This window comes from Gymnoscopelus microlampas (assembly GCF_963454915.1).
Source record: "Gymnoscopelus microlampas genome assembly, chromosome: 9".
In the NCBI taxonomy this organism is placed as follows: Eukaryota; Metazoa; Chordata; class Actinopteri; order Myctophiformes; family Myctophidae; genus Gymnoscopelus; species Gymnoscopelus microlampas.
Window position 1 is genome coordinate 8621936 of NC_139946.1, and position 26866 is coordinate 8648801.

Here is a 26866-nt window from a genome sequence, read left to right on the forward strand (position 1 = left end):
TCCATATTTTATTTTTTTGTAAATTAATACCCTACTTGATCATTACACAGAAGTATCTAAAATAGCAGATCCGCAATCGAGCTTGTCGGTCTGCTATTTTTGATACTTTTGAATTCTAATACTCAAACAAGTATCAGTTTTAGAGGTTTCCACCCGACAGAGACGATATATGCAATGGCCTTCTATTTCTTGCACTTCAATGTATGAAGGAAATGAGCTTAATTTACACATTTCTACATTTTCTCCCACAGAATGCTGCAGCTGCCAGCTTCACCTGGACTTCTGTCCTGATCCAGGACCCCAACAACCCCCAGAACACCAGGGTGGTTCTGAAGAGGGTTCGGACCGAGCGCCTTCAAGTAAGTACATCCTTACTACCAGTGGTGGAAAGTAACTAAGTACATTTATTCAAGTAGGCTACTGTACTTGAGCACACTTTAGTGGAATCTTTTTTACTTTACTTGAGTATGTCCATTTTTTAATACTTCTACTCCACCATGTTTCACAGCCAAATAATATTTACTCTACTACAATTATTACATTTTAGTTACTACTTTGTAGATTTAGATTATTACAAAATGTATAAATTAACCCTATTCTATATTTTGTACATTGAAAAATAGCCGACTTACAAGCTCACAGTGAGTTTGAGCTTGTAGACTGCCTATTTTTGGAAGTCTATAAGCAGAGACTTGAAGAAAGCATCCACGAGTTTGTCTGTAGAAAGAAACATTAGACAAAAAACGCTATTATTTAAAAAACAAAATTCAATGGACTTCAATTTCCTGCAGTTACATTTACTGAAAGAAATTAGCTCAAGTTACTAATGTATGCATTTCCTCACACAGGACGCTCCATACAACTGGACGTGCACCGTGGTGGATGACCAGAATCCCAGGGCGATACTGAGGAGGGTGCCAGTGAAGGATGCCTCACCGGGAGAAGCACCCACTCAGCCACAGGTGAGTTGGTTTCCGTGTTTGACCGACGATTCAGACACGGAAACTGACTCCTCTGTTTCTCCTCCCCCACAGGTCACCACCAGGAAGAGGGTTACCGTTGCCAAGAAGAAGCAAGGAACTGGATCTGGTTGGTTCAAGTATGTAGATACATTTTGGTCACTTGTTCTCATGGTTTTGTTATTTTATTTCAATACATTTGTTTTTCTTGACCACAAATGTTTAAGAATGTTATCTAGATACTATAGCATGTTGTATAGACCAGTGGTTCCCAAACTGGGGGTCGGGACCCCGATTATCTTAATGTGCAACATTGTTTTCTCACTCAACAGTTAACAAACCAACATGCAGTATAAGTGTATACAGGGTTTCTGCACTTTTCTATTTAATGACGTTTAAGACCTTTCTAATACGAAATTGGCCAAATTGTCAAATATTACTTAAGAAAGAGGCAAACATTGTGAAAATAGCCGATCTACAAGCTCACAACGCCTCGCACTTATTTTGGGGGGGTTGTGGCCTGAAAGGTTTGGGAACCCTTGGTATACACAGATGCTAGGTTCATTGTTTACCTGGAATCCTAGTTTCTTTGAGGCACTACATTGTTCTCTCTGCATTCTTATTTATGTGACCTTGTTGTTTATTGACTGGAGTTCGTTCTTACTCTGCTTATTCCCATCTCATACTTTTTGCAGGAGCATGCAAAGCTTCCTCCGGCAGAAACACAGCTCTCAGAACACGGGCAACAACACCAGGCCAGAAGGGATTTGCAAAGGAAGAGGAGACTGTGAAGGAGACTGCGGCCAAGGAGTAGCCTGCAGAGGCAAGAGGCCACTAGCCAGACACCACCTTCTGGTAAGTACACCTTTACTACAGATCTCTACAATAGAGACATTTATTAATTGATAAATACATCAGTTACATGGTTTAGTCTAGTTAGACCAGTCATCCATCTTTGAAGAAAATTAAAGGGGTTATAGTTCACCCCCAAAATCACTTTCTTTCTATTAATTACACACCCCATGGAGACTTGAATTCATGGAGATTTTCCGCCAGTCATCAAATGATTAGCTTAGGAATGCGACAAAAACAAAAAAATCTTCATGAATTCAAGGCTTCATGGGGTGTGTAATTGATAGAAAATAAGTCATTTTTTTGGGTGAACTATCCCTTTTTAAGGGTGCATTTTCGTACTATTGATTGGAGTTGGTTCTTGATCTCAAGTCCAAGAGTTGAGCTAAACAAGGCTAAGCTCACATTCAACAAACCTTTAACCAACCGTACGTTGTTGACTGGAGTTAGGGGTCTGTACTCCCCCCCCCTCCTTTTTCCCCTCTGCACTAAATCTCTTTCTCAAAAATAGTCTTCAAGTTCCCAACACGACGCGTTGTGAGCATGTACAATTTCAATTTTTGCCGAATGCTTGCCCAGTTGCCCCACACGCTATTTGTTTCTGAATTTAGTTCATGTGGTTAAGCGGCAAGCAGAGACATGGAAAAAAGCATCCATGAGTTTGTCTGTAATTGTGAAATAGTTAAAAACAGTGTTGCCTGTTGAGTTAAAGCGATTGACCAGTGATGTGGCATGCGTGTACATTTACCTCCACTTAAAACTATGTCTGAAGTTTATTTAGTTTAATTTATGAAGCAAATCAGCTCAAGTTACAAATCACTACATTTTCTCCAACAGATCGATGAAGATTACATCTCCAGCAGAAGGACGTGCATCGTCATTGATGTTCCCACCAACCGCAGGATGATCCGGAGGAAGGTGGGTTGGCAAAACGTTCATATAGTAACGTCACCTTAAGTGACATAGTTACTTGTTATAATGTACACAAATTATGTGTTCAAACAATGTGTAAATCACCAAATGTTCTAATTTGTTATTCACTACAACTCAAGTTTAAATAGCAAAATATTATCCTTGTTTTTATTTTTATATTTTAATTTCATTAAGGAGGGAGCTTACCGACGTATACAGGCACCAAACAGAACTTAATTTGAACTCCCCCCAAATAATTTTTGTGACTTATATACTGTATGTATGCTTACTCTATGTATGCTTTATTCATGTGGTTTTGATTAGCAAGATATTTACATATTGCAGTCGAGAAAGGGCTGGACATTGACACTAACACCTGTGTTTCTTCTCCATGCACAGAGACCATCACACGTCGCCAGATTCGCCACCAAGAGACCTGGACCCGGCCAACGGTGAAGATAGTCTGCCAAGTGCCTCCAGAATCTCCTACTACCTACCGTTTCTACGAACTTCAGGACTTTTCAGCCACACTGGCACTGACATTATGAATTAACAATGTATGCCCTTTTTCAATCTTAGTGAAAATAGCTGATCTACAAGCTCACAACGCGTTGCGGTGCAACGCGTTGGGAGCTTTTGATCTGCTATTTTCACTATTTCTGAAAATGTATTTTTTGGTTTCTTTACATTTTTTGGGGAGATGTTTTATATTTAAATACAGCCATGCTTTGGTATTAAAAAGAGAATGTACTTTGTAATTTGCACTTTTGTGTACCGGTACTTGAGTATTTACTTCAGTACACGGGTTAGATATTTAAGTTAAGCTCTTATCGGACACCACTGCGAGATGGGTCCTAGTCTTAGACAACCAGTTACCCTTTCCTTTGAGTCGTTTTATTTTACAGTAATGCTTTCATCTAAATAAACTTCAACAGTATAGTCATGTTATCTTGTACATAAAGTATGCTTTCATGATCTTTTGTTTGTAAATAGTAAAGTGTTGTTTTGCAAATTGAGTAGTATTAAATATTTTGTTTGAAGAAATCTGTAACATTTCTGTAAATAATAGTGTTATATTGTACATTGACTTTGGTTTGAGCTTTTATTTCTTACATTAAGTGTTTTATTGTTGTGTTCATTCATTAAGTTGTAGTTACATGTTTTTCTTTTTTTAAATGTTTTTAAGTAGCAGTTTGTTTGTTATAGCTTGTGTAATAAATAATGCATTTTATATGATAATCATATATCAAGCTTCATCTCTTTATTTCTCTTTGGCTTTAGTGTTGAAATGTAAGTTATGCAAAGCTCTTCATTCTTGTAACTGAAGATTGACGATATCAAGTGTAGAAAAATATCTGAGATTTAGAAAAGTTTCATTTCAGGCTTGAGGTTTGACTGATGACACAAAACAACTAACTACTGCATCCATGCAGGTCTGGTTATGGGAGTGAAATAGTAGACCGGAGTGACGCACCGTGGGCATGTACATGTGCTATTTTTGAAAAGCCTTAATTTAAAATGATTGTGATGCTATTAATGAATTTAGCCAGGGACCTCCTGCAACCACCCCAAGGACCCCTGGGGGTCCCCGGACCCGACTTTGAGAACCACCGCTTTATGGTGTAGTGGAATAATGCTGAGTTTCCATGTTCAAGTCTCATCTTACCAACGGTACATAGGCCAAGGAAAAACCTCCACTCCAAATGTACATACAGTAGTACCATACTGAAACATAGGATATTGCAAGTCTGCATGAAATACATTTTCACAGTAGTCACTCTGAGAATTAATAGATCAGGAAAGAAAACAGGCCAGACACAGGGCGAGAGTTTTAAAAATAAGCGTGGTTTATAAAACCCAGACAGAATCACCAAAGTGTATACAGAAATACAAATATCATCAGGAAAACCATCATAGTACAGTGTTATACACTCAACATTTACAAACTACTCCGTAAAAGGGAACTCAGAGGTTGGGTCGGAGTGTAAGACTTTTCCTTTCTTTTAGTCTTATCTATCTTAAAATCACATTTAACCACGTAACATATTTGTCATTTTGTATCTTGTTTCTGTATCTTATCAAAGTACAACCTAGCAAACTACAGGTACTATCACGTTCCCCTACTTAGGTCAGAGAAAGGTTACAACATCAAGAGAGGGGAGAGAGGAAGATGCAGAGATATCTAGCACGTTTACATCATGAGGTTTCAGCAAGCAGTAAAAACGAGTGGATGATCACCCATGAGAAAATGTGATGTCAGGGCTTGCGTTATCATCATCGTCAACATCATCATCATCATCATCATCATAACAATCAAACTGTACAAAGTAACCCTATTATTGTCAGTGGGTTATACATACTGTATCTCCATGACCATGTCTACAAATAACAGACATCAGTCAATTGAAGATTTTGTTTTTGTTTTCACCTCTATACACTTGAAGGCATATAAAAAAAATGCCCCCAGTGTGTACATAGTATATAGATCCTAGATCTGTGACATAATCAACTACTTTCACTATTACAGACAGCAAGAGTAGTTGGCTACAGCTCAATGAGACCTGGAATCAGTCAGGAGTTGTTTCTCCAACAGTATCTTGTTATGGTGTCCGTACTCTGGACTGGGGTCAGTTCCTGTGTCCTACTCCTCAACCAAGGGAACGATTTGAAGGGACGTCCATCCATGATACTCACGTGTTTTCTCTCCCTTGGACTCATATCGTTGCCGTCGGCCAGGCACCTCTTTTTTTTAACGTAAATTAACGCCTGCCTTCATCATAGAGTGTGTCACACAAGAGTAGTGAAAATAGCCGATCTACAAGCTCACGTGTCGCAATGCGACACGTGAGTTTGTACATCGGCTATTTTCACTATTTTAAAATGTTTTGAAAATAATAAACATACAAGGTTTCCACCCGACAGCAACGATATACTCATATACAAGAGTAGACGTGTGGTGTAGGCTACAGAAACTCCCCTTAGCCCCTCCACAAGTCCTGGACGCAAACCCCGGGGATGACGGAGCCAGGAAATAAGATAGAACCACCAACAAGGTACACGCAATCACAATCCAGAATCAGCTTCTTCGTTTCTATGTTTTTCTCTATGGTCTATTCTTTTTTTTATACAAACACATTTGGATAGATTTACACATGGAAAAAGAGTGCAGGATTGTGAACAATCGAAAAAGCCCCTCATCGCCTAAAAAAATACTGCTTGTTTTAGAGCAAAAAACAAATGACATTTAAATGTATGAAACCAATCATCGTCTCAGAAGATACGATGATCGTTAATATACACGTAATGGAAAATAAATTAAGTCTATATACATTGTTAAACTAAAGCAGCATGCAGGCAAGACAACAGGTAGAGCCTTTACTACAAAACAATCTGCTGTAGGGTTGTGCTGTCAGATACACAACACAGTCATAGAGAGAGACAATGGTGTGTGTGTGTGTGTGTGTGTGTGTGTGTGTGTGTGTGTGTGTGTGTGTGTGTGTGTGTGTGTGTGTGTGTGTGTGTGTGTGTGTGTGTACGCCGGGTGTGTGCAATTGTGCATGTATATGCACTCTGACAGTACGTGAAGTTATTTTTACCTGGATGGGCAAACAATGCAAACTTTAGCAGGGACAGCACATTTTGTACGTTCAGGCTTTCAAATATAAGAGATCTATTGTACTGTACACACAGGATTGTGCAATCATTAAGCATCTCCTCTGTTAAGAAAGGTGTTTTAGCCACAATGGGAAAACAGAAGCAGAGGACAAATTAAGTTACATCTTGTGGGTAAAAAACACTATAGTGTCTCTGCTCTCTGGGTTTTGGAGGGCAGAAGAATAGAGGTTAAAGAGAGAGAGCATACATTGAAACGCAGTGTGTTGACCGTTACATCTAAAGATAACATCTAATGAAAGACAGCGGCCAAAGACCCCTGGAACAGGAGCGGCAACCTACTTTCAAAGTTACAACCGATAACGATTGTTGCTCGCAACATATTGTTCAGTCTGCAAGACATGCAGGCACACCAAGTAGGGGCATCTGTGTGAGCATGTAGGCTACAGCATGTGTGTTTGTGTGTTAATACATGACGAATGGAAGAAAATTAAAAAACTGGGAAAAAAGGCTAATGATGGATGTCAGATGTACTTTTTTTTTATCCCTGGTGTTGCTCATTTAAAACACAATTATACATAAACAAAATTCACAACAGTAGAAGTAATTAAAAAAAAGGTGCTAAAATGAACAAGGCAACAGTGAACATTACAGCACACAATGACGTGATGAGTGCATCACATTGCACCTGTTCTGTGTAGAACTAAGAAATAACTCAACATGCAACTCTGTAGAACACCTGAAGCTGTACATTACTGTTACATTCAACATAACATTTATAATAATAATACAAGCAATACTAATCATATCAACTGGGCTTCCAGCAGTAGATTAAAACCTACAAAGACCAAAACTGTCCCCATCAAACAGTTCAATCGATTACATATTCAAAACAATTACAGAATCGCTCCATTCTTGTTACTTTCCCTTGGGCTCCTGCTCTTACACCCTTTAAGCAGGTTAAATGGAGGAAGTGAGTTTAGGCAGAGACACATTCATGGAACTAAAGCTTTGGCAGTTACATTGGGCACTTTGAGATAAATAACTACATAAACATGGTGGCATTTGATTGGACTGTCATTTTTTTTACACAAATTTCAGGCCTGGACAGGTGAGTAGGACGACATTAGTAGGAAAGTCTTTGTCCTAAAGTCCACAGAAGGTGTTCAAGACATTAGCTTTGTAAAGCGAGTATTACAAACATTAGAAAATACATGAACAAAAATTGCACAAATGCTCGAGCTATTCCCATTCTTATAAATAACACATAGTAGTACATAACTATGACAGAGTAATAATGCACATTAAAAAAAATATTACAAAGCAACTTCACAGACTAGAAACATATTTGAATCAAAACATATTCATACAATTTTTTTTTCTTTCATGTTTTCTTTATGTATTAAATGCACTTTTCCGGCAAGTGCTTCCAGGGTTGCTGTTGTACACTGACTTTATTAAAACGCAATAAACAAAATCAACCAACCGAAAGCGGTGGAGTAGAAAAAATAAACCAACAAGTTGAAACCAGTTGATTTTGTTGATATGTTTGAGAATTGTTGAGTCCTTCCTCATGTTTCTGTTATTGTTTGTTTAGTAAGTCTTTTGATTGGCTTGATGTCTCCCTGTAAATCCTGATGTAGTAAAAAAAGCATGTAAACAGTCATCTATAACCTATCTATGCAGCTTTCCAAAAAAACAAACAGGAAAAGATTAAATTAATTTAAACTAATATAAAAACGTCTCAAAATAAAGAAGACAAACTAAAAAGCTTGTTTAAAAAAGAGCAGAGACAGAACTGGGGAAGATCCCAGGGCAGTGTGGTGTTGTCCTTCCAGATATGTGCCATTCCTGTGCGTTACCCTCTCCGTCTTCTGTATATATGGATAAGTGGAATTGCTAACCCCTAAAACTGTAGCAATACTGAACTATGCTTGTGCTTCAGTAGGTTTATGTTGCTCAAATGTTTTCTTTTGTATTATGTGAGTGTTTCCCTATTTTAGTTTTTGTGTATAGAAATGTGCATCTAGTTGTGTGTGTGTGTGTGTGTGTGTGTGTGTGTGTGTGTGTGTGTGTGTGTGTGTGCGTGTGTGTGTGCGTGTGTGTGTGTGTACATGCATGTTTATCCACAACCTGGACTCAGCTGAAAGCTTCGTCATCCGTGTCCTCAATCAGCACCTTGGTATCCTTCTTGGATCTGGAGAGAAGGATGGACAAAATGACACACATGGTAATGCTTTCTAGTTCTGCCTGTACTACATTATGCTGTGTGCTACAGTATGTGCACTGATTCTCAACCTGTGGGCCGTGAAGATATTGCGAGTGGGCCCCAAAATAATTGGCAAAACACTAAGATTTCAATGATAACGTGAGATTTTCAAGACGAAAGAAAAAGGTTGAGAACCGCTGCTGTAGTGAGACACTGACAGAAAATTCATGAAATTCAGTTCTTGTGCTATTCAGCGAGTCGGTTCAGTGCTACAGTACTTTAGTCAGTCAGACTGTTTTGTTTTATACTAATTCTATTTGTGTGCTTTGTTTTTCAAAGGAGACTACCTGAATGTTACCATGTGCTTTCAATTACAAACAATGAAACAACACTGTCTGCATGTATGTCAGTCCGTTGGCATTTTTGCTTTTTTTGCTTTCAACTTGGCGTCCCTATTTTGGGCCTGTCACTATAGGCAGAATTGTCAAAAACTCTAGTGGTTAAACTGTCGGGCGAGGGTCGCTGCAGGCTAGTTGCCATGAAATCTAGTTGAGCGCCACTGCCGTGAGTGAGTGACACCACGCTGACAGCAATCTGGGAACCCAGAGCCAACTGAAAAGGAAAAACAGCGACCTCTGCTGTTTGTTCATATGTCAGTTGGCTCTGGGACAATGACGACGTAGCACACGTGCGCAAGGAAACCGGGGTTTTGGTCTGCCTTCAGTGCATCACTTCCGGTGGTGCGACTATGTTTTCATTCCCACTAACAATATTTCTACACAGAACACTAACACCACTTCTCCCAGAGAACATGGATCGTTTTGGTTATAAGCAAGCCCACTTGTTTCTATGATGAAAGAGCAAGTTAAAATGTGAATATCTTTCCGTGGTTTTGTCTGCTCCGAGGACGCTATTGTTAAATTAGTTTCGGTTAGTTTCGAGGGGGGAAGGATCAACGGACACGTGAATCCCGCCCACTACATTTGATTGGGTAAAGCGCGGCCTGCTTCCTGATCTGAAGGCACGCCCAGTGTGTAGGCCAGTGTGTACACGTTATGACGAAGCTTCACGACAGATTCCAACGCAGAGCAGAATCTGTTCTTGAGAGATTACACTGACAGCAACAGGGACAGATCTTTACTCTACTAAAAACGGTGCCGTTTGTTCCTTACTGTGAGGACAGTAGGGGGCGTCGGAGCGACAGGCTGTAGGACCTCTTCCAGGTCTTCTTGCCGGCGCGGTTCCGGACGCCGTCCTCCTGGTCCATCATCTGCTCCAGCAGTGTCTGGTCGTCGGCGTTGAGCGGCGCCACTGAGATGTCCCTCACCGCACGGAACTCACCACAGTTGTTCAGGTGCTCGTTCTCCAAGCGGAAGAAGTTCCAGACGAAACGCCTGCAAAGAGGAAAGTTGGGCGAAGTTGATTCTGACACTGTGGTGCTGTAAAGCAGTGGTTCTTTTTAAAAAAAAAACATCTGTTTATTGTAGTTTTTTTTCCTCTCACACAGGTATTTTTCAGATATTGAAAACAGGATTTGCACAGATACAAGAAATACAAGACACAATATAAATGAAATTAGAAATACAAAAACAACATGAAACAAAACAGCGGCATACATAACAGAACAACCACATACACAACTTAACAAAACGACATACAAGCAACATGAGGCTGATGATGGTACACACCCAGAGGGCAAAACTAACAGCATCACAATCTAGTATAATATAAAGGCATACAACAGGTACTACCCCGGGGGGCAACACAACACTATATTCACTCAATTCAACTCATCGAGTAGCCCAAGAATAGGTGCCCAGATCTTCTGAAATAGGGGCTCCCTATCAGAAAGGGTGAACCTTATCCTCTCCAGGTGCAACACTCCTCCCAGCTCCTTTAGCCACATATTGATTGTCAGGGGTTTCTCTGATTTCCAGGCCTGGAGAATTAACTTCCTGGCTAAGCAGTGGTTCTTTAAACATTTTTATGTGAAGGACCCCCAAATTGATATGTAATTAGCTGGGGACCCCCCAATCAAAAAGAGTGTGTGCCAGGATTTCTTTTCCTAAAATAGCTGTAGATTGTAGATTGGCTATTTTCAAATAGCCGAGAAATAAAATTGGGCTCCATATGTGTTCATAAAAGAGACACGGATACAGAAATGTCCGTATATGGGCATAAAAGGGACACAGACAGACAGTCGGGTACAACGGGTCTTCTTACAACGGGTATTGCATAACCGGGTGGGGGGCATGCATTTCCAACTTGCATCGTTCCCGACTTGCATCATTACCTGATAGTTTAAGTATAATTTTGAGGTACTTTTACTTTACTCAAGTATGTTCATTTTTCAATACTTTATACTTCTACTCTACCACATCTCATAGGCAAATATTGTACTTTTTACTCCACTACAATTATTTGAACACTTTAGTTACAAGTTAGTGAAAATACTTTGCAGATTTAAATGATCAAAATATTACAAAAAACATACAATAACTAATGAATCCCTATTTTATATCCCTATTCTAAAATAGCACATTCATAAGCTCACTACTCGTCACGATGCAACGCATTGTGAGATTGTAGATCTGCTATTTTTGAAACATCTTCCTACATTTACTTTAGTACAGTAACTTTTGAAGCCAAGACCTTTGAAAATACCGTAGGTATTTTTATATTATGGTATTGAAAGTAAAAATAAATAAAGTCTTCCACCACTGATGGGACCTACCTGAAAACCTCCATAGGAGCCAGTACAGTAGCTACCATGTCTCCCACATTGGGGATGTTGGTCATGGTGGTCAGAGACAGAGAGATGGTCCAGGAAAAACGCAGGATGACATCTTCTAGGATTGCACAATAGTAATACGCCTAGACACAACAGAGACACATTTAGAGAGAGTGAGAGATGTTATGTGTGCCTGTCAGTGTTGCCCTGTCTGCTTATTATAAGCAGACATTTCTGTAAAGTCGCTTGTAAATATTGGCAGTTGTGGGTTGCGGTTTTTTTTTTGGGCTTGTTTCTAAAGTGTAGTTGCTTATTTGGGCTTGTTTCTAAAGTGTAGTTGCTTATTTGGGCTTGTTTGCTAATGTTGTTTAAACCAGTGGTTCTCAAACATTTTCATGTCAAGGACCCCCAAATTAATATGTATGTGTCCACCGACACCCCATCTAAAAATATTTTCTGCCAGGGACCCCCATACCAGATTTGTGTTGTTAAAATGTTTTAAAAAGTATTCAAAATGTTTCACTTTTTTTGAAGATTGTCTTTTGAAAATAGCAGATCTACAAGCATGTAGATCAGCTATTTTCAAATAGCTAATGTATAGGTTTCAAGTGCTCATGTGGCCTAGTCGCTTCTTTTGGGCTTGTTTTCATAGACCTCTTTGCTTATTTCTCTCGCAAAATCGGACACAAGTGGTGTGTGTGTGTGTGTGTGTGTGTGTGTGTGTGTGTGTGTGTGTGTGTGTGTGTGTGTGTGTGTGTGTGTGTGTGTGTGTGTGTGTGTGTGTGTGTGTGTGTGTGCGCGCGCGTGCGTGTGCGTGTGTGTGTGTGTGTGTGTGTGCGTGTGCACATGTATGTGTGTGTGTGTGTGTGTGATGTATAGATGCTTTAACATATAGCTCTACCTTATGTGGATAAACAATCTCCTCCCTGAGGAAGGTGTTTTCTCCAGCTCCAACATCAAACAGACCCCAGTCCATGCGCAGGTCCCAGATCAGCGTGTAGAGAGAACTAATGGCCGAGAACACGATCAGCAAGTAGAAGAACATGTCAGCGTCCGTATGCCCCTGCTCTGGAAGACAAACAAAGACAAACATGTGCCATGTCAGTTTCACTCAAAATTCAAAGGAGCTTTATTGGCATGAGAAAACATACGTTTACATTGCCAAAAGTGTCAAAATATAATAAAAACAGTTTAAGAAAATGGGGAAAGTATGTACAGTTGGAGGGGGTACAGCATTGTGTTAAACAGAGCTATGTCACATCACGTCGTTATATACATGTTGTAACGAGACGTTTGAAATGCAAGACTTGTTTCATAATCCATAGTGAATGTATAATGCTGTATGATCAGGGGTCTCTGTGGTACAGAACTCTTGCTATAATGACCTAAACCACTAGAGGGAGCCTTATTACCATCGATATACCTCACCAATGATTTATTGCTGTTGAGCAGAGCGGTTTTATTACCTCCTTCCATCAAGTCTAATATTCATTAACGAATGTCCTTGTTAAAACTTCTCAAGAAGATTTCTTTTTTATGTAGAATGTTAAATGACTGCAATATCAGTGGCTTAGTGATATGACAGTGTGGAGGGTTCAACTCTCAGAGCAATGAATGCCACTTAGACAAACACACACCACAGACACTAGGGCGCTGCTAAAAAAGCATTGATTGATCACATTCAGTCCAGCTGGACGCAGACAGAGAGTTAAATGAACACTCTGGATTTCACTGTGTACCAAAAAAGACATACCATGCTGATCATATAGGCTGAGTTTGGCCAACCATGGGAGTATAGATTGTGCATATTTGCATGGCTTTTAACCCATTAAGACCTGAAGCACATTCTACAAATGTCTTCTAAATCCAAAAACTATTCTGAAAAACGTATGTTTCTATGTCAGTGGTGCTCAAACTTTTTCATGTCAAGGACCCCCAACATGACCCCCATATCAAAACATTCTGTTCCAGGGACCCCCAGAACAAAGATTTGAGTAGCCAAAGTGTGAAATAATGCTTTTTTAGCTCAAATCAAAAAATGACACAGATGCGTTCCAGGTCTTCATGGGTTTTATAGGTCATTAGAGAGTATTTGACATTGCCAAACTACCGTGTGCTCAGTTGAGCAGCTGCACATTTCTGTCGTGTTGATCTCACCTTGTCATCCTCTGGGTTTTCAGTAGCTGTCAGTCATGCATGTGCATGTGTTCCATTCTGGGTTAGCGCCAACATCAGAGGGTATCATAATAATAACTATTTATAACGCACTTATCAAAACAAGGTTACAAAGTGCTTTCTATAAAACCGAAGAAATCAAATCAGCAACAGAATAAGGTGTGTGTGTGTGTGTGTGTGTGTGTGTGTGTGTGTGTGTGTGTGTGTGTGTGTGTGTGTGTGTGTGTGTGTGTGTGTGTGTGTGTGTGTGTGTGTGCGTGTGCGTGTGCACATACAGTACAAATGCACAACTGTACTGTAATTCTATACATTTATGTCTGTCTATGTATGTGTCCTATGTCTGTGATGGATTGATAAATATGCATTTATCAATCTGATAAAAATATATATTTCATCTGTATGTGTCAGTATGGTTAAAATTGCCTGTGCCTCCTAGTCAGTGCCTGTCTGGTTTGTTATTGCCTAGCTGGCCTCCTCTCAGACTCAGTGTCAATAATTAGATAACAGGGTAACCTTGCGATTGTAAACAGGGTAAACTCGACGATGACGTCATGAGAGGAAGAACCACTGTTTTCACAAAATATGTATACATCACTGTACTCGCTGTTCAACTTCAGGAAACTATCTTGAAGCATTTCCGAAGCGTATGTTTTCAGAATAAACCCTTTAATATTTGTTGTAATAAGTTTCATCTCTTTATTGGTTTAATTAATTAAGACAGACAATGGACCTCTTTTCACTTTATTATGAATTAATTTAAAGCTATCAGTCTGTATGACCCAGGTGGCCTGGGTCATACAGGTCATTGTTGACAGAACAAGAAAGAAAAGTGTAAAACTAAGGGGAATGTGGTGCAATCATCTCAGTCAGTGCGGAGGAGGTAATTTCCCAGAGGTAGTGAAGTTGCATGTTGTAGTTAGAAAATATTCATCATTCATTTCTATCCCTATATCGTTTCTGCCTTAATTTCCTGCAAATGATTGGAGCTTGTACAACAAGCTCCAATTTTTACATCTGTAAACCTGTGATGTGACAATAAAGTAAAAGCTGAGTTCAAGTTGCATGCATGTAATGTATGTATCTGGATGGATGTATCGTATGTATGCGTATGTACAGTATGTATATATGTATCTTCAGTGGCGCCGGAGCCTGTTTAATTAAAGGACACTGTGTCCCCCCACTATTCAGTCCAGCCAAAAAAATAAAATAATAATAAATAATAAAATCTGTCCAGTCCCCCGCACCTCGCGACCACCGCGAGCGCGAGGCGAACCGAATTAACCGAAATAACCGCATTATCCCCCCCAAAAATCAACAAACCCACCCGAAATAACCACAAAATTTGCCACCTACAGTCTAACATAGTGACCAACAGTGACCCACACAACAGCTAGCAGACAGAGACGGGGCGTGTTCCCATCCATCATGGTCACTGCCTCCACCTAATGAGAGCCAAAGAGACGCCAGGGAGCAGACCAAGGACATTTCTAGCAGACAATTACCACTAAGGTCCCCCCAGTCGTGCTCTGTTAACCGCTGTGTGTCCACGTTGACATGGCTCTTTTCATCCCAAGTGGAAGGATTAGGTAGACGTAGTTCCCATTCTGTGTTAGGGACATAAAGACCAAAGTGACATTCCTCACAGACAGATTAAACTTAAACCTAGTTTGTACTTTGTAGTATGGCCGTGTTGCTCGCCGAGTGAAACACATTTTTAATTGAAAAACACCAATCACAATTTTTGTTGAAAATCCTTCATATTCGGTGAGCAACAGGGTCATTACGAAGTATGAATTGGTCTTTAGTCCTGAATGTGTTCTTCTCAATTACAATGAATTAAAGTTATACTGTGTAACTTTTCAATTAAACAAAAGTATTTTTTTTATATAATCTTTCACTGGTATATTTTTCACAATAACCTACATAAATGTGTTTTTTTTTTACAACTTCTATAAACACTATTAATTCAAGAGTGTCTACCCAGACTAGGGATGTTCGATATTATCGGCCGATATTAGCATAAAAATCGATATCGGAAAATATCGGTATCGTTTTTGGGGGAAAAAATACTTTTTTTTTTTTTTTTTTAATAAGTTACAGGAGTTCTTACTGTATGGTGTGTGTGATATGAAATTTGAGCTTACCCTAATCACAGTAATCCCTGCATATATCGGTATCGGTTGATATCGGTATCGGTAATTAAGAGTTGGACAATATCGGTATATCGGTTATCGGTAAAAAAGCCAATATCGGACAACCCTAACCCAGACACAAATTGACGAAGGCATCAGAAATGTAGCCTACCGGAAATGTATATATACCGGTAATGTAATTTAACATGAATGTGCTGTTGTGTTCCAAAATACCCACAAGCGCTAGGATCATGTATAGCTTTTTGAGCTGTATTTTCGTACAGACAAACGCTGTAATGACAACGGAGCTACGAGATGTGTCGCCAAAGAGACTACTAAAATGAAAGTTACACACTAATAATTGCTAATAATTGCTCCCGATGAGCAGGTTGGTGCCTTGCATGGTTTCCTCTGCCATCCTCTGTGTGTGAATGTGTGAATGTAATGCACAATCTATGTAAAGCGCTTTGGATAAAAGCGCTATATAAATGTACCATTTACCATTTAATAATTTACGGCTTTAGCAGATGTTCTAAAACAGAGTGATTTAAAAGTGCAACGAAGTGAGCAGCATGAAACCTAGTCAACTACTGTAACAACAGTAAATTCAAGTAATTCAAGTAAGAAAACAAGCATGTGCTACAAAACAACTAGGATACGAGGTAGACATCAAATCTGCTGTATCTAAACAACATTTGCATCAGTAGACAAGCAAGCAGCACGAGCAAACCATATATCTATCTATTTAAATGTACAAAGCATCTATGAACAAGCAAACACCATACAGCTATTTAAATCATGTAAATAGCATCTGTGAACAAGCAAATAACATCTGAATAACAAAACCAGCACCTATCTATCACTGGATAATGTGGTTTTCTAGGCTCCCTTTTGTTCCGGCAGTGTTCTCCAATGTTGAGGCATTTAGCCTTTCAGTTTCTGTTACGGCTGAGGGCTTGCTGATGTCTCTACATTAGGCTGGCTATCCACGAGGGCTATTATAAGGGTTAAAGTGGTGAGATGGCCATTGATCTTATGCTCAATACAGCTAACTTCTGACACACACACACACACACACACACACACACACACACACACACACACACACACACACACACACACACACACACACACACACACACACACACACACACACACACACACACACACACACACACACACACACAGTAGCTAAGCAGCCACCTAATAGGGTAAACGGTATTTAAGACAACTTTGACAGGCCCACATTCCACTGAGACAAACAAGCACAAAGGAAAGACAATAATGACCTATTTCTGCTATAAGGATGATTATGTTGTATCCACTATGGCTCTATTGTTATGCAAAACACATAATAAAAAAATCCCTCACCTGGAAACCACCAATTAACAGGACTGATCACCTTCACTCCTCTTGTCAATATTTAATCTGATCAGCGCTCCATCTTCTGTGTATCCACAGAGATTGTTGCTAGGCACACAGGGGTTATTGATCAAAGTGAATGCCTCTTTATCTGATGCTAACTTCAGCCTGTATCAGTATCATCATGTGAATACACTGGCAGTATAAGAATAGGAGTCGCCGTGACCTTAGTAGAGGTTAAATAGAGTTCATGAAGACAGGGCAGTGTAATAATTGACTGGGGAGACATCAGTACAAGAATGTGGGTGCGTGTGCGTCTGTGTGTGTGTGATAATTTCTTCTCCAAGCTGATAATAATTTGCCCAGTGTATGAAATGAAGTTATAAAAGCTGTCAGCTCTGGCCTCATCTCTATTCCAGTGCTGTCCAGCAGACATGTGTTCAGCCCCAGGGTGGTAATTACAACTCCTCTCCTCTCCTCTCCTCTCCTTCACTACTCCTACTCTCGTTCACTCCTCTCTCTGCCATTTCATCGGTTTTGTCAGTGTCTCCACATCCCTGCCACAAATTGCTGTACAACTACTGAAGAAAGTCTTCTTCGTCTTTTCTCAGCACCTCATCCTTTTATGTTTTCATGTCCCTGTCTAGAAGCTTTCTACAGTGGGTCTCAATCCTACCTTTCCTGCTCTTGTTTTCCTCTTTCCTTTTCCTCCCCTCCATTCATGCTCCATCCTGATCGTTCGCTGATCTGCACGCCTCCATGTGTTCTTTTATCTTTCGATAACATTGATCATTTGCTGTAATTTGACTTCCTCATTTTTTCACCATGGGACTGCAACGCTAATGTTCCCCTTCATGTTAAAATACACGTCAGACTAAAGGCCTTTGCAGGCAGGGTGCGATTTTTCGCACGGAAAAAACGGACATTATCACTTTTTAAATGAACACATGGTTCTCTATGACCTCATGCACACCGGCTCCGAATTTGCCGTGCGGCAAGTGGCTGCGGCGATGCCTTAATGGGGAGGCCTTAATGGTTAATTCAATAAATAAATCAGTGGTTCCCAAATAGTGTGATGAGACATGCTGGTGTGCTGTGAGACAAGTCCAGGTGTGCCATGGGATGTTGTGACTCACATTATTATTGCAATATATACTATATTATATATATAGAAAACGTAATACTATATCAGTACTAATTTCGATACCATAAAAATAATACTTTAACCACTTTCAACCTGGCGTCCTATTTGGGGCATGTAATGTAAAATATAAACCTGTAAAATGTTAACTTTTTTTATTTTATTTTTATTCAAAAACAACAATAAAAAATAAAAAACAATAAAAAAAATCACACCCTGTGTGAAGGAAGCGGTGCCTTTGGGGCGGGGCTTAACTCATTTCAGTTCGTCCCTATTGGTGGTCTGAGTCCACTTACCAAATTTGTACTTGGTAGCATGCTGCAAACTGGAATGATGGCTGTTTAAAGCCCAGCCAATGGGCAGACAGAGGGGGCGGGGCGTAACTAATTACAGTTCGTCCCTATTGGTGGTTTTAGTCCATGTACAAAATTTGTACTCCGTAGCATGCTGCGAACTTGAGTTATGGCTGTTTAAAGGCCAGCCAATGGGAAGACAGAGGGGGCGGGGCTTCAGCAATTCGTGCTCGTCCCTATTGGTGGTCTAAGTCCACATATTGTATGTGTTTGTATGTGTTGCTTCTTTGCCGTGCTCATCCCGTGATCAAACAAACGGACGGACGGACACGCAGACAGAGTCAAACGTAGAGCGGTTGGCACCGCTAAAAAGACGCAAAAATAGCAGATGTAGAATCGACTTTTCGCTATGAATACAGGTGCGTTTAGAATTGGGCCTTGGGCACAATGAGTTTGAAAACCACTGACTGAAGTAAATAATGGATCTGTACCAGCATGTAAACTGTTTCCTTTTTGGCGTTTTTTTGCTGTAGAGACAGTAAACTGGGGGCAGAGAGGGGGAATATAAGGACGTGCAACACATGAGGTCTCCATTTGGGACGTTGCCATTATGTGGTGCACGCCCTATCCGGTCAGCCATTGGTGTCGGCTATCGATGCGCCCCTGCATTTGTGCATGTTTACACAAATTTGTTTCCTATACATCAGACTCCAATGTGCCCCGTCTTGGCAAGTCTATGAAAGCATTCCTTAGGGCTTGAATTAGCATTATGTCTGCATTAGCCCTGCATCTAAAACAGCAGTTTGTCAGGTCACTGTACATAAAACTGAGCCTGTATTGATCCAGAATAAAGTAGCTGTCTTACTGTCGGGCCCTGTATCTTACAGCTTCTTGGAACTGAGCCTATAACGCTGAAAATCCTTCATCCTCTCCCAGCACCAGAGTCCTCTGAACATCTGTTGGGATTAGTCTCACCACAACACTAATCAGTTATTCAAAGGACTGAGAGAACATTCCTTTGAGGGCAAAAAATATGTTCTCTTTATCACACTCCATTCAAACTCCTCAACAAGACAAAGGGCAAAAAGTGTTGGGCTTGCTTGCTCAGAATTGCATCATGATAAGCCTGACTGTACAGTACACCTGAGGGAAGGCTAAACCAAACAGTTAGCTTTGTTCTCTCTGTTATATAAATAGAGTCACTATCACAGTGGGTTTCAAACTTTTTGTGCCCAAAGCACACAAACGGGCAATTCAACATCTCAATGCACAAGTGTATTCGTAGCGAAAATAGTTGATCTGCAAGCTACGGGCTCCTGCTACGGGCTTGTAGAATTGCTGTGTTTGATATAATAATACAAAAATATAATAATAATTTCAAATTTAACACTTTCGCCTATATTGATTGTAATTTGCCTCTGCATTTGGAAATAAGTGCGTGCCTTGTGGTTAGAGTGTCCCCCCCGAGTCTGGGAGGTCGGGGTTCGATCCCCGGCCAGGTCATACCAAAGACTCTAATAATGGGACCCAGTGCCTGACTGCTTGACACTCAGCATCAAGGGTCGGATTGGGGTAAGTCCTGCGACATACTAGCGTCATGTCCAGGGGATGTACTTGTACATCAAGCTGCCTCACGCTAAGGAAACAGGAGATAGGCTCCTGCCCTATGGGCCTCATGGCTCTGTAAGGCTTACTTATACAGTATATTGCAGAATTAATGTGTGATTAATAATGTGTGGTTCTCACAAAATCCCAAGGCACTCACGTAAACAGCAGTGTGCCTCGGCCAACACTTTGGGAACCACTGATCAAAAAACCAATCAGTGGCTAATGAAAACATCCTCCCAATCCCAACCAGAAATATCATTCATTATGATGCATGATGGTTAACCTTTTCCCGGAGGTAAAAAAAAAAAAAAGAAAAAAAAAGAAAACAGGCCATTCCAGGAATGAGCAGTGAGGTCACACACGGGAGGAGGCATCAGCTCTGTGACTGGGTTAACAATAAGAGTGACACATCCATAAGGCGATGCTGTGGAGTGGGAGCTCTGCCAGGCACTCACTGACATTCCATCCATCTCCCACTACTGGGCCTGCTGGTGTGAACATGATGACATACTGAGCTGGGATGATGCTGCACTGCTGTCTGACAGATGTTGTGTTGCGATGGCACGCTGAGGCTATAATATAAGTTAAGGCCCCATAATCTCCTCTGACACTAAACCTGTCATAATACTGTCAAAGTTTCCTCTAACTGAATAAGGATTTGTCAAGCTTACTGAATGTTGAGGGCTGCTGCAAACTATTCATTTATCTTTATTTGACTTCACAATTCTGGGGAGTGTTCAAACATTATTTCCGTTATCGGGTCAATGGATAAGTTGCTGCCCATAATACTACCCAAAGGATAATTAATCAATGGATTAAAGCAAATTAATCTGTTTCTATAGAGAATATTTAGAATCTCCCCAGTACAATAATTTCCCTTTTTGACAGCCGCAGCATTAATTCCAGTGTGGCAGAGGTACTGTGTGTGTGTGTGTGTGTGTGTGTGTGTGTGTGTGTGTGTGTGTGTGTGTGTGTGTGTGTGTGTGTGTGTGTGTTTGAGTGTGCGTGTGTGCGTGTGTGCGTGCGTGCGTGCGTGCGTGCGTGCGTGCGTGCGTGCGTGCGTGCGTGCGTGCGTGCGTGCGTGCGTGCGTGTCCATATGCGAGTCTGTGTCTGTATACAGAATGTGTATTCATGCGTGTGCATGTCTGTGTTCATGCATATGTGTGTATTCCCTCCTTATCCACTTAAACAGCGCTCTGTCTCTACCTCTCTACTACTGTGTGAGATGAAAGACAGCTTCATACAGAATAAGAGATGAGCTGAGGCCATTAGCAAAGGGTCTACTACACTCCACACAGGCTTCAGACCAGAGGAAATATCCTTTGGAGAGAGGATATGTGTTAATGGAAGCATTTCCTAACAAGTAGGAATTATATAAAGCCTATAAATTATATCTGTCTGGTCCGCCTCTGTCTCTTAGTTACTCTCCAACCTGTTGCCCTCTCTTGTATATCTGTATTCTCTCTCAGACTCACTGACTATGTACAAATATCAGCTCAGTGTTGAGCAGCTTTGGCAGCGAACCTATTGATATGAATTTGTATGGTTAAATGAAAGAAGTCAAGCTGCGGAATAACATTTAACATCTTAAAAGGCTACTGCATGTTGACGTTTAGTAACCGGCATTTGCCTGCTAATAAATATGCAGTGATTGCCATCTGAGAGGCATTTATAATTGGTGGGGAAAAGCTGTTTTGAAATGAAGAGCTATCTGTGAAACTATTATATGAGATAAAGGTGCAAAGGCTGTATGCTGAGGGAATGCTTTTACTGTGCGTGTGTCTTTGTACATGCACTCCTTTGAGATAATACTTCTGGCTGGGAATAATCGGAAGCTAAATGTGGAGCTCTTTTTATGTTTATTTTATTCTCACCTATAATGACCTGTCTAAAATTGGGACACCAGGGTTAAAGTGGTTAATTCTTTCTTTCTTTCTTGTTGTGACAGACAATGGACTCAAGAATTTGCACTCAAGGTCACCTCTGCTTTCTGTAAACCAAGAACCTTCGCACGTTGTTGAGTCTATGTATTCTGTTTTGCTACACAATACTATGGCTTTGACATTGGACTCATCCCGTTTGAGGAGCAAGAGTTGTAGATGGGCCACTTACAACTATCAGAATAGACGGAGGTTGCACTGTTTTCTCCCACAACTTAGTCTGCATGTGGTTAGACAACACACCTCTCATCTTGTGAATACCATTCCAGCATCACTGCTTACATGCATTCTTGTGTGATCTACACCAGGGGTTCTCAAATCTTTTCATGTCAAGGACCCCCCATACAAGTTTTGTATTTTTTAAAATGTTTCAAAAATATTCAAATTGTTTGCCTTTTGTCAAAATCATTTTGGAAATAGCAGACCTACAAGCTCACGTATGCATCGCAGCGCATTGTGAGCTTGTAGATCAGCTTTTCAAATAGCCGACGTAAATAGGGTTAAAGTGGTTAGATTTATTTTTTGATGCTATATCAACTAATATTGCTAGGGACAGCATGGAAAGCCCTTAAGGACCTCTAGGGGGTCCCCGGACCCCCCTTTGAGAACCCCTGATCTACACAGTATATGTCCTACCTTGGTGTGTACTGTAGAGCGCAGCGAAGGTCACAACAAAGAAGGTGGTGGAGTATTTCCCAGCATTCACCAGGTGAGGGAAGGCCCTCTTGGTGTCGCGGTAACGCCTCAGGCATTGGACAAAGCGGAACCAGGCGGGCAGACACTGGATTATGGCACGTACACCGTATGAGTAGCTGTGGCATACATGATGGTCTGTGGAAGAAAAACAAGAGGAGAAAAAATTGAGAAAAAAACATGTTTGATGTTGAGTTTAAAGCAGTGTTGATTTTGACAGCATATTCATATTCATATTTTAGTCATCTGAAATGTTTTAGTTTTTGTCTAGTTTTAGTCGACTAAATATCATAAGATTATAGTCGACTAAATCTACAGTTGATTTAGTCCACTATTTTGGCGGTGCCTTGATGGCGTCATAATGGCTGATTTTGCACTTTGTTGCATGCTGAAAATAGCCGATCTACAAGCTCACAACGCGTCGCGCTGCGACGCGTTGTGAGCTTGTAGATCTGCTATTTTCAGAGCGCAACACCCGAGCGCAACCAAACATAAAATGACATGTCTTAGTTCTACTGGATCTCTTCTCCACTAGTCCCTCTCTAACATTTTAGTCTAGTTTTTATTTGTTAACTAAATTGTCAATATATTTAGTCATAGTTTTAGTTTTTATTTAGTTTTCGTCAGTGAAAAAAGGTAGTCGACGAACATTTTTCGTCAGAGTTTTAGTTGACGAAATCAACACTGGTTTAAAGGACCATACTTGTCCTTGTCTATCCACATCTTCAGCTATATAATTGGTAAAGGTAGACCATGTTTTTATTTTAATTGAGTCAATGTTGGCCAAATGTAACTGAATAAGTCATGGATGTTTGAATTTAGTTTGTAAATCAATCTTCTATGCACGTGCAATAATACGTTAAAATGCAACAATAACATTACTTTGAAAAAACATGCAATTATATTTAGTGTGTTGGATTATCTATCAAGCTCGTTTCAAGTCTCTCCAAGTAGATTTTAAAAATGTATTGAAATTAACTGAATGCAGTGACTTCCTAAAAAAAAACAAGGCCGCATGTTTTGGAAAATGGTCGGCAGTAATGTCAAATATACCGTTAGTCACAGTCAATGGGCTAAACATGTCAGACCACAGGTATAATGGTCATTTAAGCTTAGACAAATAGCTTTACAGAAACTGCTGTTCCCAGAAGATGGACAAAATAACTAAAAAAATAAGGTAATTGATGAAGGGCTGAGTGTACCTAATGTTAATTCCTTCACCTTGTATGCAATTCATTCTCTTCTGGCTCTTTCCTCCTCCATTTTCACCACTTTTTTCATTACTTCATCTCTCTTTATTTCTCTTTCTCTCTCTCTCCCTTCCTCTGGAGAGCTCATTGTTATGGGAGTCACACAGTGTGGTCATGCATTTGGGTTCCATTAGCTCAGTGTTAATTGCTTGCATGGAGGCCGAGGTGTAAATGTTGATTGGTTAAGTGGAGGCAGAAGGCTTCAGGTCATCGGTCCAGAACAATTAAAACCTCATTCACTTGACACAAAAACTGAACTGTCTTTCTGTTTCTGGCCCACTTGGAACTCTGTCAATTAAAGCCACATGATTTGTAGCATTCCTGAAGAAAACCAATACTAGTCTTTGTTTGCGTTCATTATTGATGTTTTATTATAGTATTATGTATTACGTACTAAAAACGATAAAAATGGGACCCCATTCCTAAGCCAATAATTTGATGGTCATTTGATGGTCATCAAATTATTGGCTCAGGAATGCGACAAAAACATCAAATCTCCATGAATTCAAGGTTTCACGGGGTGTGTAATTGATAGAAAATAAGTTTTTTTTTGGGTGAACTATCCCATTATTTATATCTTACTGTTAAATGAAGGCAGCAGGCCATTGCCGTTGCTCCACTGCAGTTCAAAGATGTAGAAGCAGATGAGGTACTCCATGTCCATCAGAACAAACACCAGAGAGTTGAGCTGGTCAGCCAGCCAGAAGTCTGCAAACTCCACCCGGTGGAACGGTGCTGTGAACACACGGAACTGTGGAGGGGAGAAAGGGGAGAAAGACAAAAGGGGAGAAAAGGGCCACTGAAAGTCAGTGTTGATTTCGTCGACTACCTTTTTCACTAAACAAAAACTAAATAAGAACTAAGCTACGATGACTAAAACTAAGATTAAATGTAGTGACAACTTCATCAACAAATAAAAACTAGAATAAAAGATTAGTGAGGGACTAGTGGAGAAGAGATCCAGTAGAACTAAAAGACAAGTCGTTTTATGTTTGGTTGCGCTCGGGTGTTGCGCTCTGAAAATATCAGATCTACAAGCTCACAACGTGTCGCGCTGCAATGTGTTGTGAGCTTGTAGATCGGCTATTTTCAGCATGCAACCAAGTGTAAAATCAGCCATTACGATGCCATCAAGGCACCGCCAAAATACATTTTAGTCGACTAAATCAACTGTAGATTTAGTCGACTATTATCTTATGATATTTAGTCAACTAAAACTAGACTAACAGTAAAACATTTCAGGTGACTAAAATAGAAATGGAATTTTATTCAAAAGACTATGACTAAAACTAAATCAAAATTAGTTGTCAAAATCAACACTACTGAAAGCTAGGTCGGTTACAATCAGGCCTGTATATTGTAGTAATATGTAGGCCTTTATTTTGTAATACCTTTCACAATAATCTCAAGATGCTAAAACATTTTGTTTTATGAAAAGTGGTCAATAATCTGGTGCGGCAGCTGGAAGAAGAGATGATCACCTTGTAAACAATCCCATGAGGTGATAGAGTGAATTCCACTCATGTCTATATGGTTTTAACAAGGCAGGAAGTGAATTAGGAGGCAGTTAATTAGTGTGTAATTGCCAGACTGCTTCAGAAGAACAGGGCAGAGCAGAAAAAAAACTCTCATAATGAACTATTACACACAAAGCATAAGAGCCTCTAGACTGCCTTATCGCCACACCACAGCACACCAGGTGTGTGTGTGTGTGTGTGTGTGTGTGTGTGTGTGTGTGTGTGTGTGTGTGTGTGTGTGTGTGTGTGTGTGTGTGTGTGTGTGTGTGTGTGTGTGTGTGTGTGTGTGTGTGTGTGTGTGTGCATGCGTGCGTGCGCACATACGTGCGTGTGTGTGTGTGTGTGTGTGTGTGCATGCGTGTGTGCGTGCGTGTCTACACATGCGCATATGCTAATTGTCATTGCGTGTGTCTGTCTCTAGTCATTAACATTACATTACATTACATTACAGTCATTTAGCAGACGCTTTTATCCAAAGCGACTTACAATAAGTGCAATCAACAAAGGTAGGGAACGAAAGCTACTAATCACCAGAGGTTATAAGTGCATTTTCTGCAATAACAAGCAACCAAGAGCATACCTAGCGCTAAGGTAAAAGTGCAATATATCAGCTAATGCTCATAGATGTGTTTTGCGAGATGCTTTGGCTCCTGTGGGCATGTTATTTGGGATTTGACTTTGGCTGTGGTTGTTTATTGACGGAGCTATGAAACGTGATACTGTATATCCCTACTGTACCTTCCTCCTTTGCTTTACCCCCTCCTAACCTCAGGCCAAGTCTGACATTCAAAAACTGCTATATCCATTCGACTTCTATTTGCACACTGGCTGGCCCAGTCCGAAACCCCCTACCAACCTATGTCATTGAGTATTGATTCTGTTTACATATATTAGCTCATTTCTTATTTCGCTCTACTTGTCAATCAAAATTCTGTATTGATCGACTAGTCATCCCTCTCATATCGATCATCTCAAGGCTATAAGCCCGCTGCTGCTCCATGGCAAGGTTTTCATTTCCACCGCAAACACTACAGGTAATCTGGACTCTTTCCTCCACAGTTTGCCCTTTGATGAAATATTTATCTTCCTGCTCCTGTTTGTTTAGGGGGTGAACTAGCATGTGTCGCTTGGACATGCGTGAGTTATGCAAGTCAACTACAGCACACTGTTTGTTCCTCAGCCCCATTAGAATGTCTGATGAAACAGCCACCATCCCTTATCTATTGTGGCTGAACACAAGAAGGTCAACGAGACATCATGACTGAAAATCGTGAGAGACGAGTGTGCATAATATGGCCCTGCACGGATCAGGGTCTTCTAGCATTTCTATGTTGCACTAATCAACATGGTGCCTGATTAGCAAAGCACGTCAGGAGTGGAGGGCTGCAGAGTGGATGGCACGGAGGACTGATGGGTGATGTGAGAGAGAGGGGGAGTGGAGCAGGGGAAGAAGGGGAGGAGGGGGGGGTGCTGGGGAAT

General features: G+C 40.5%; 2 protein-coding genes across 2 annotated transcripts in view; one reads left to right on the top strand and one right to left on the bottom strand.

The window, feature by feature from the left end:
- Nucleotides 1-212: 212 nt before the first annotated feature.
- Nucleotides 213-3179, top strand: LOC311051381 (uncharacterized protein; the record flags this gene model as incomplete). Its single annotated transcript, XM_084065945.1, has 5 exons — nucleotides 213-359; nucleotides 849-1099; nucleotides 1655-1814; nucleotides 2649-2729; nucleotides 3123-3179. The coding sequence occupies 5 exons, from the start codon at nucleotides 213-215 to the stop codon at nucleotides 3177-3179; spliced, it is 696 nt and encodes a 231-aa protein (XP_083922071.1).
- A 5295-nt stretch (nucleotides 3180-8474) lies between these two features.
- xpr1a (xenotropic and polytropic retrovirus receptor 1a) overlaps nucleotides 8475-26866 on the bottom strand; it is a gene marked incomplete at its 3' end in the record, with an annotated part of 100263 nt that continues 81871 nt past the window's right edge. The window contains exons 10-15 of the mRNA XM_084066371.1: nucleotides 24453-24621; nucleotides 22564-22758; nucleotides 12177-12343; nucleotides 11279-11418; nucleotides 9717-9938; nucleotides 8475-8532 (exon numbers count right to left, since the gene is read on the bottom strand). Of these exons, the coding sequence (XP_083922497.1) occupies nucleotides 8475-8532; nucleotides 9717-9938; nucleotides 11279-11418; nucleotides 12177-12343; nucleotides 22564-22758; nucleotides 24453-24621 (951 nt within the window). The remainder of the gene's footprint in view (nucleotides 8533-9716; nucleotides 9939-11278; nucleotides 11419-12176; nucleotides 12344-22563; nucleotides 22759-24452; nucleotides 24622-26866) is intronic.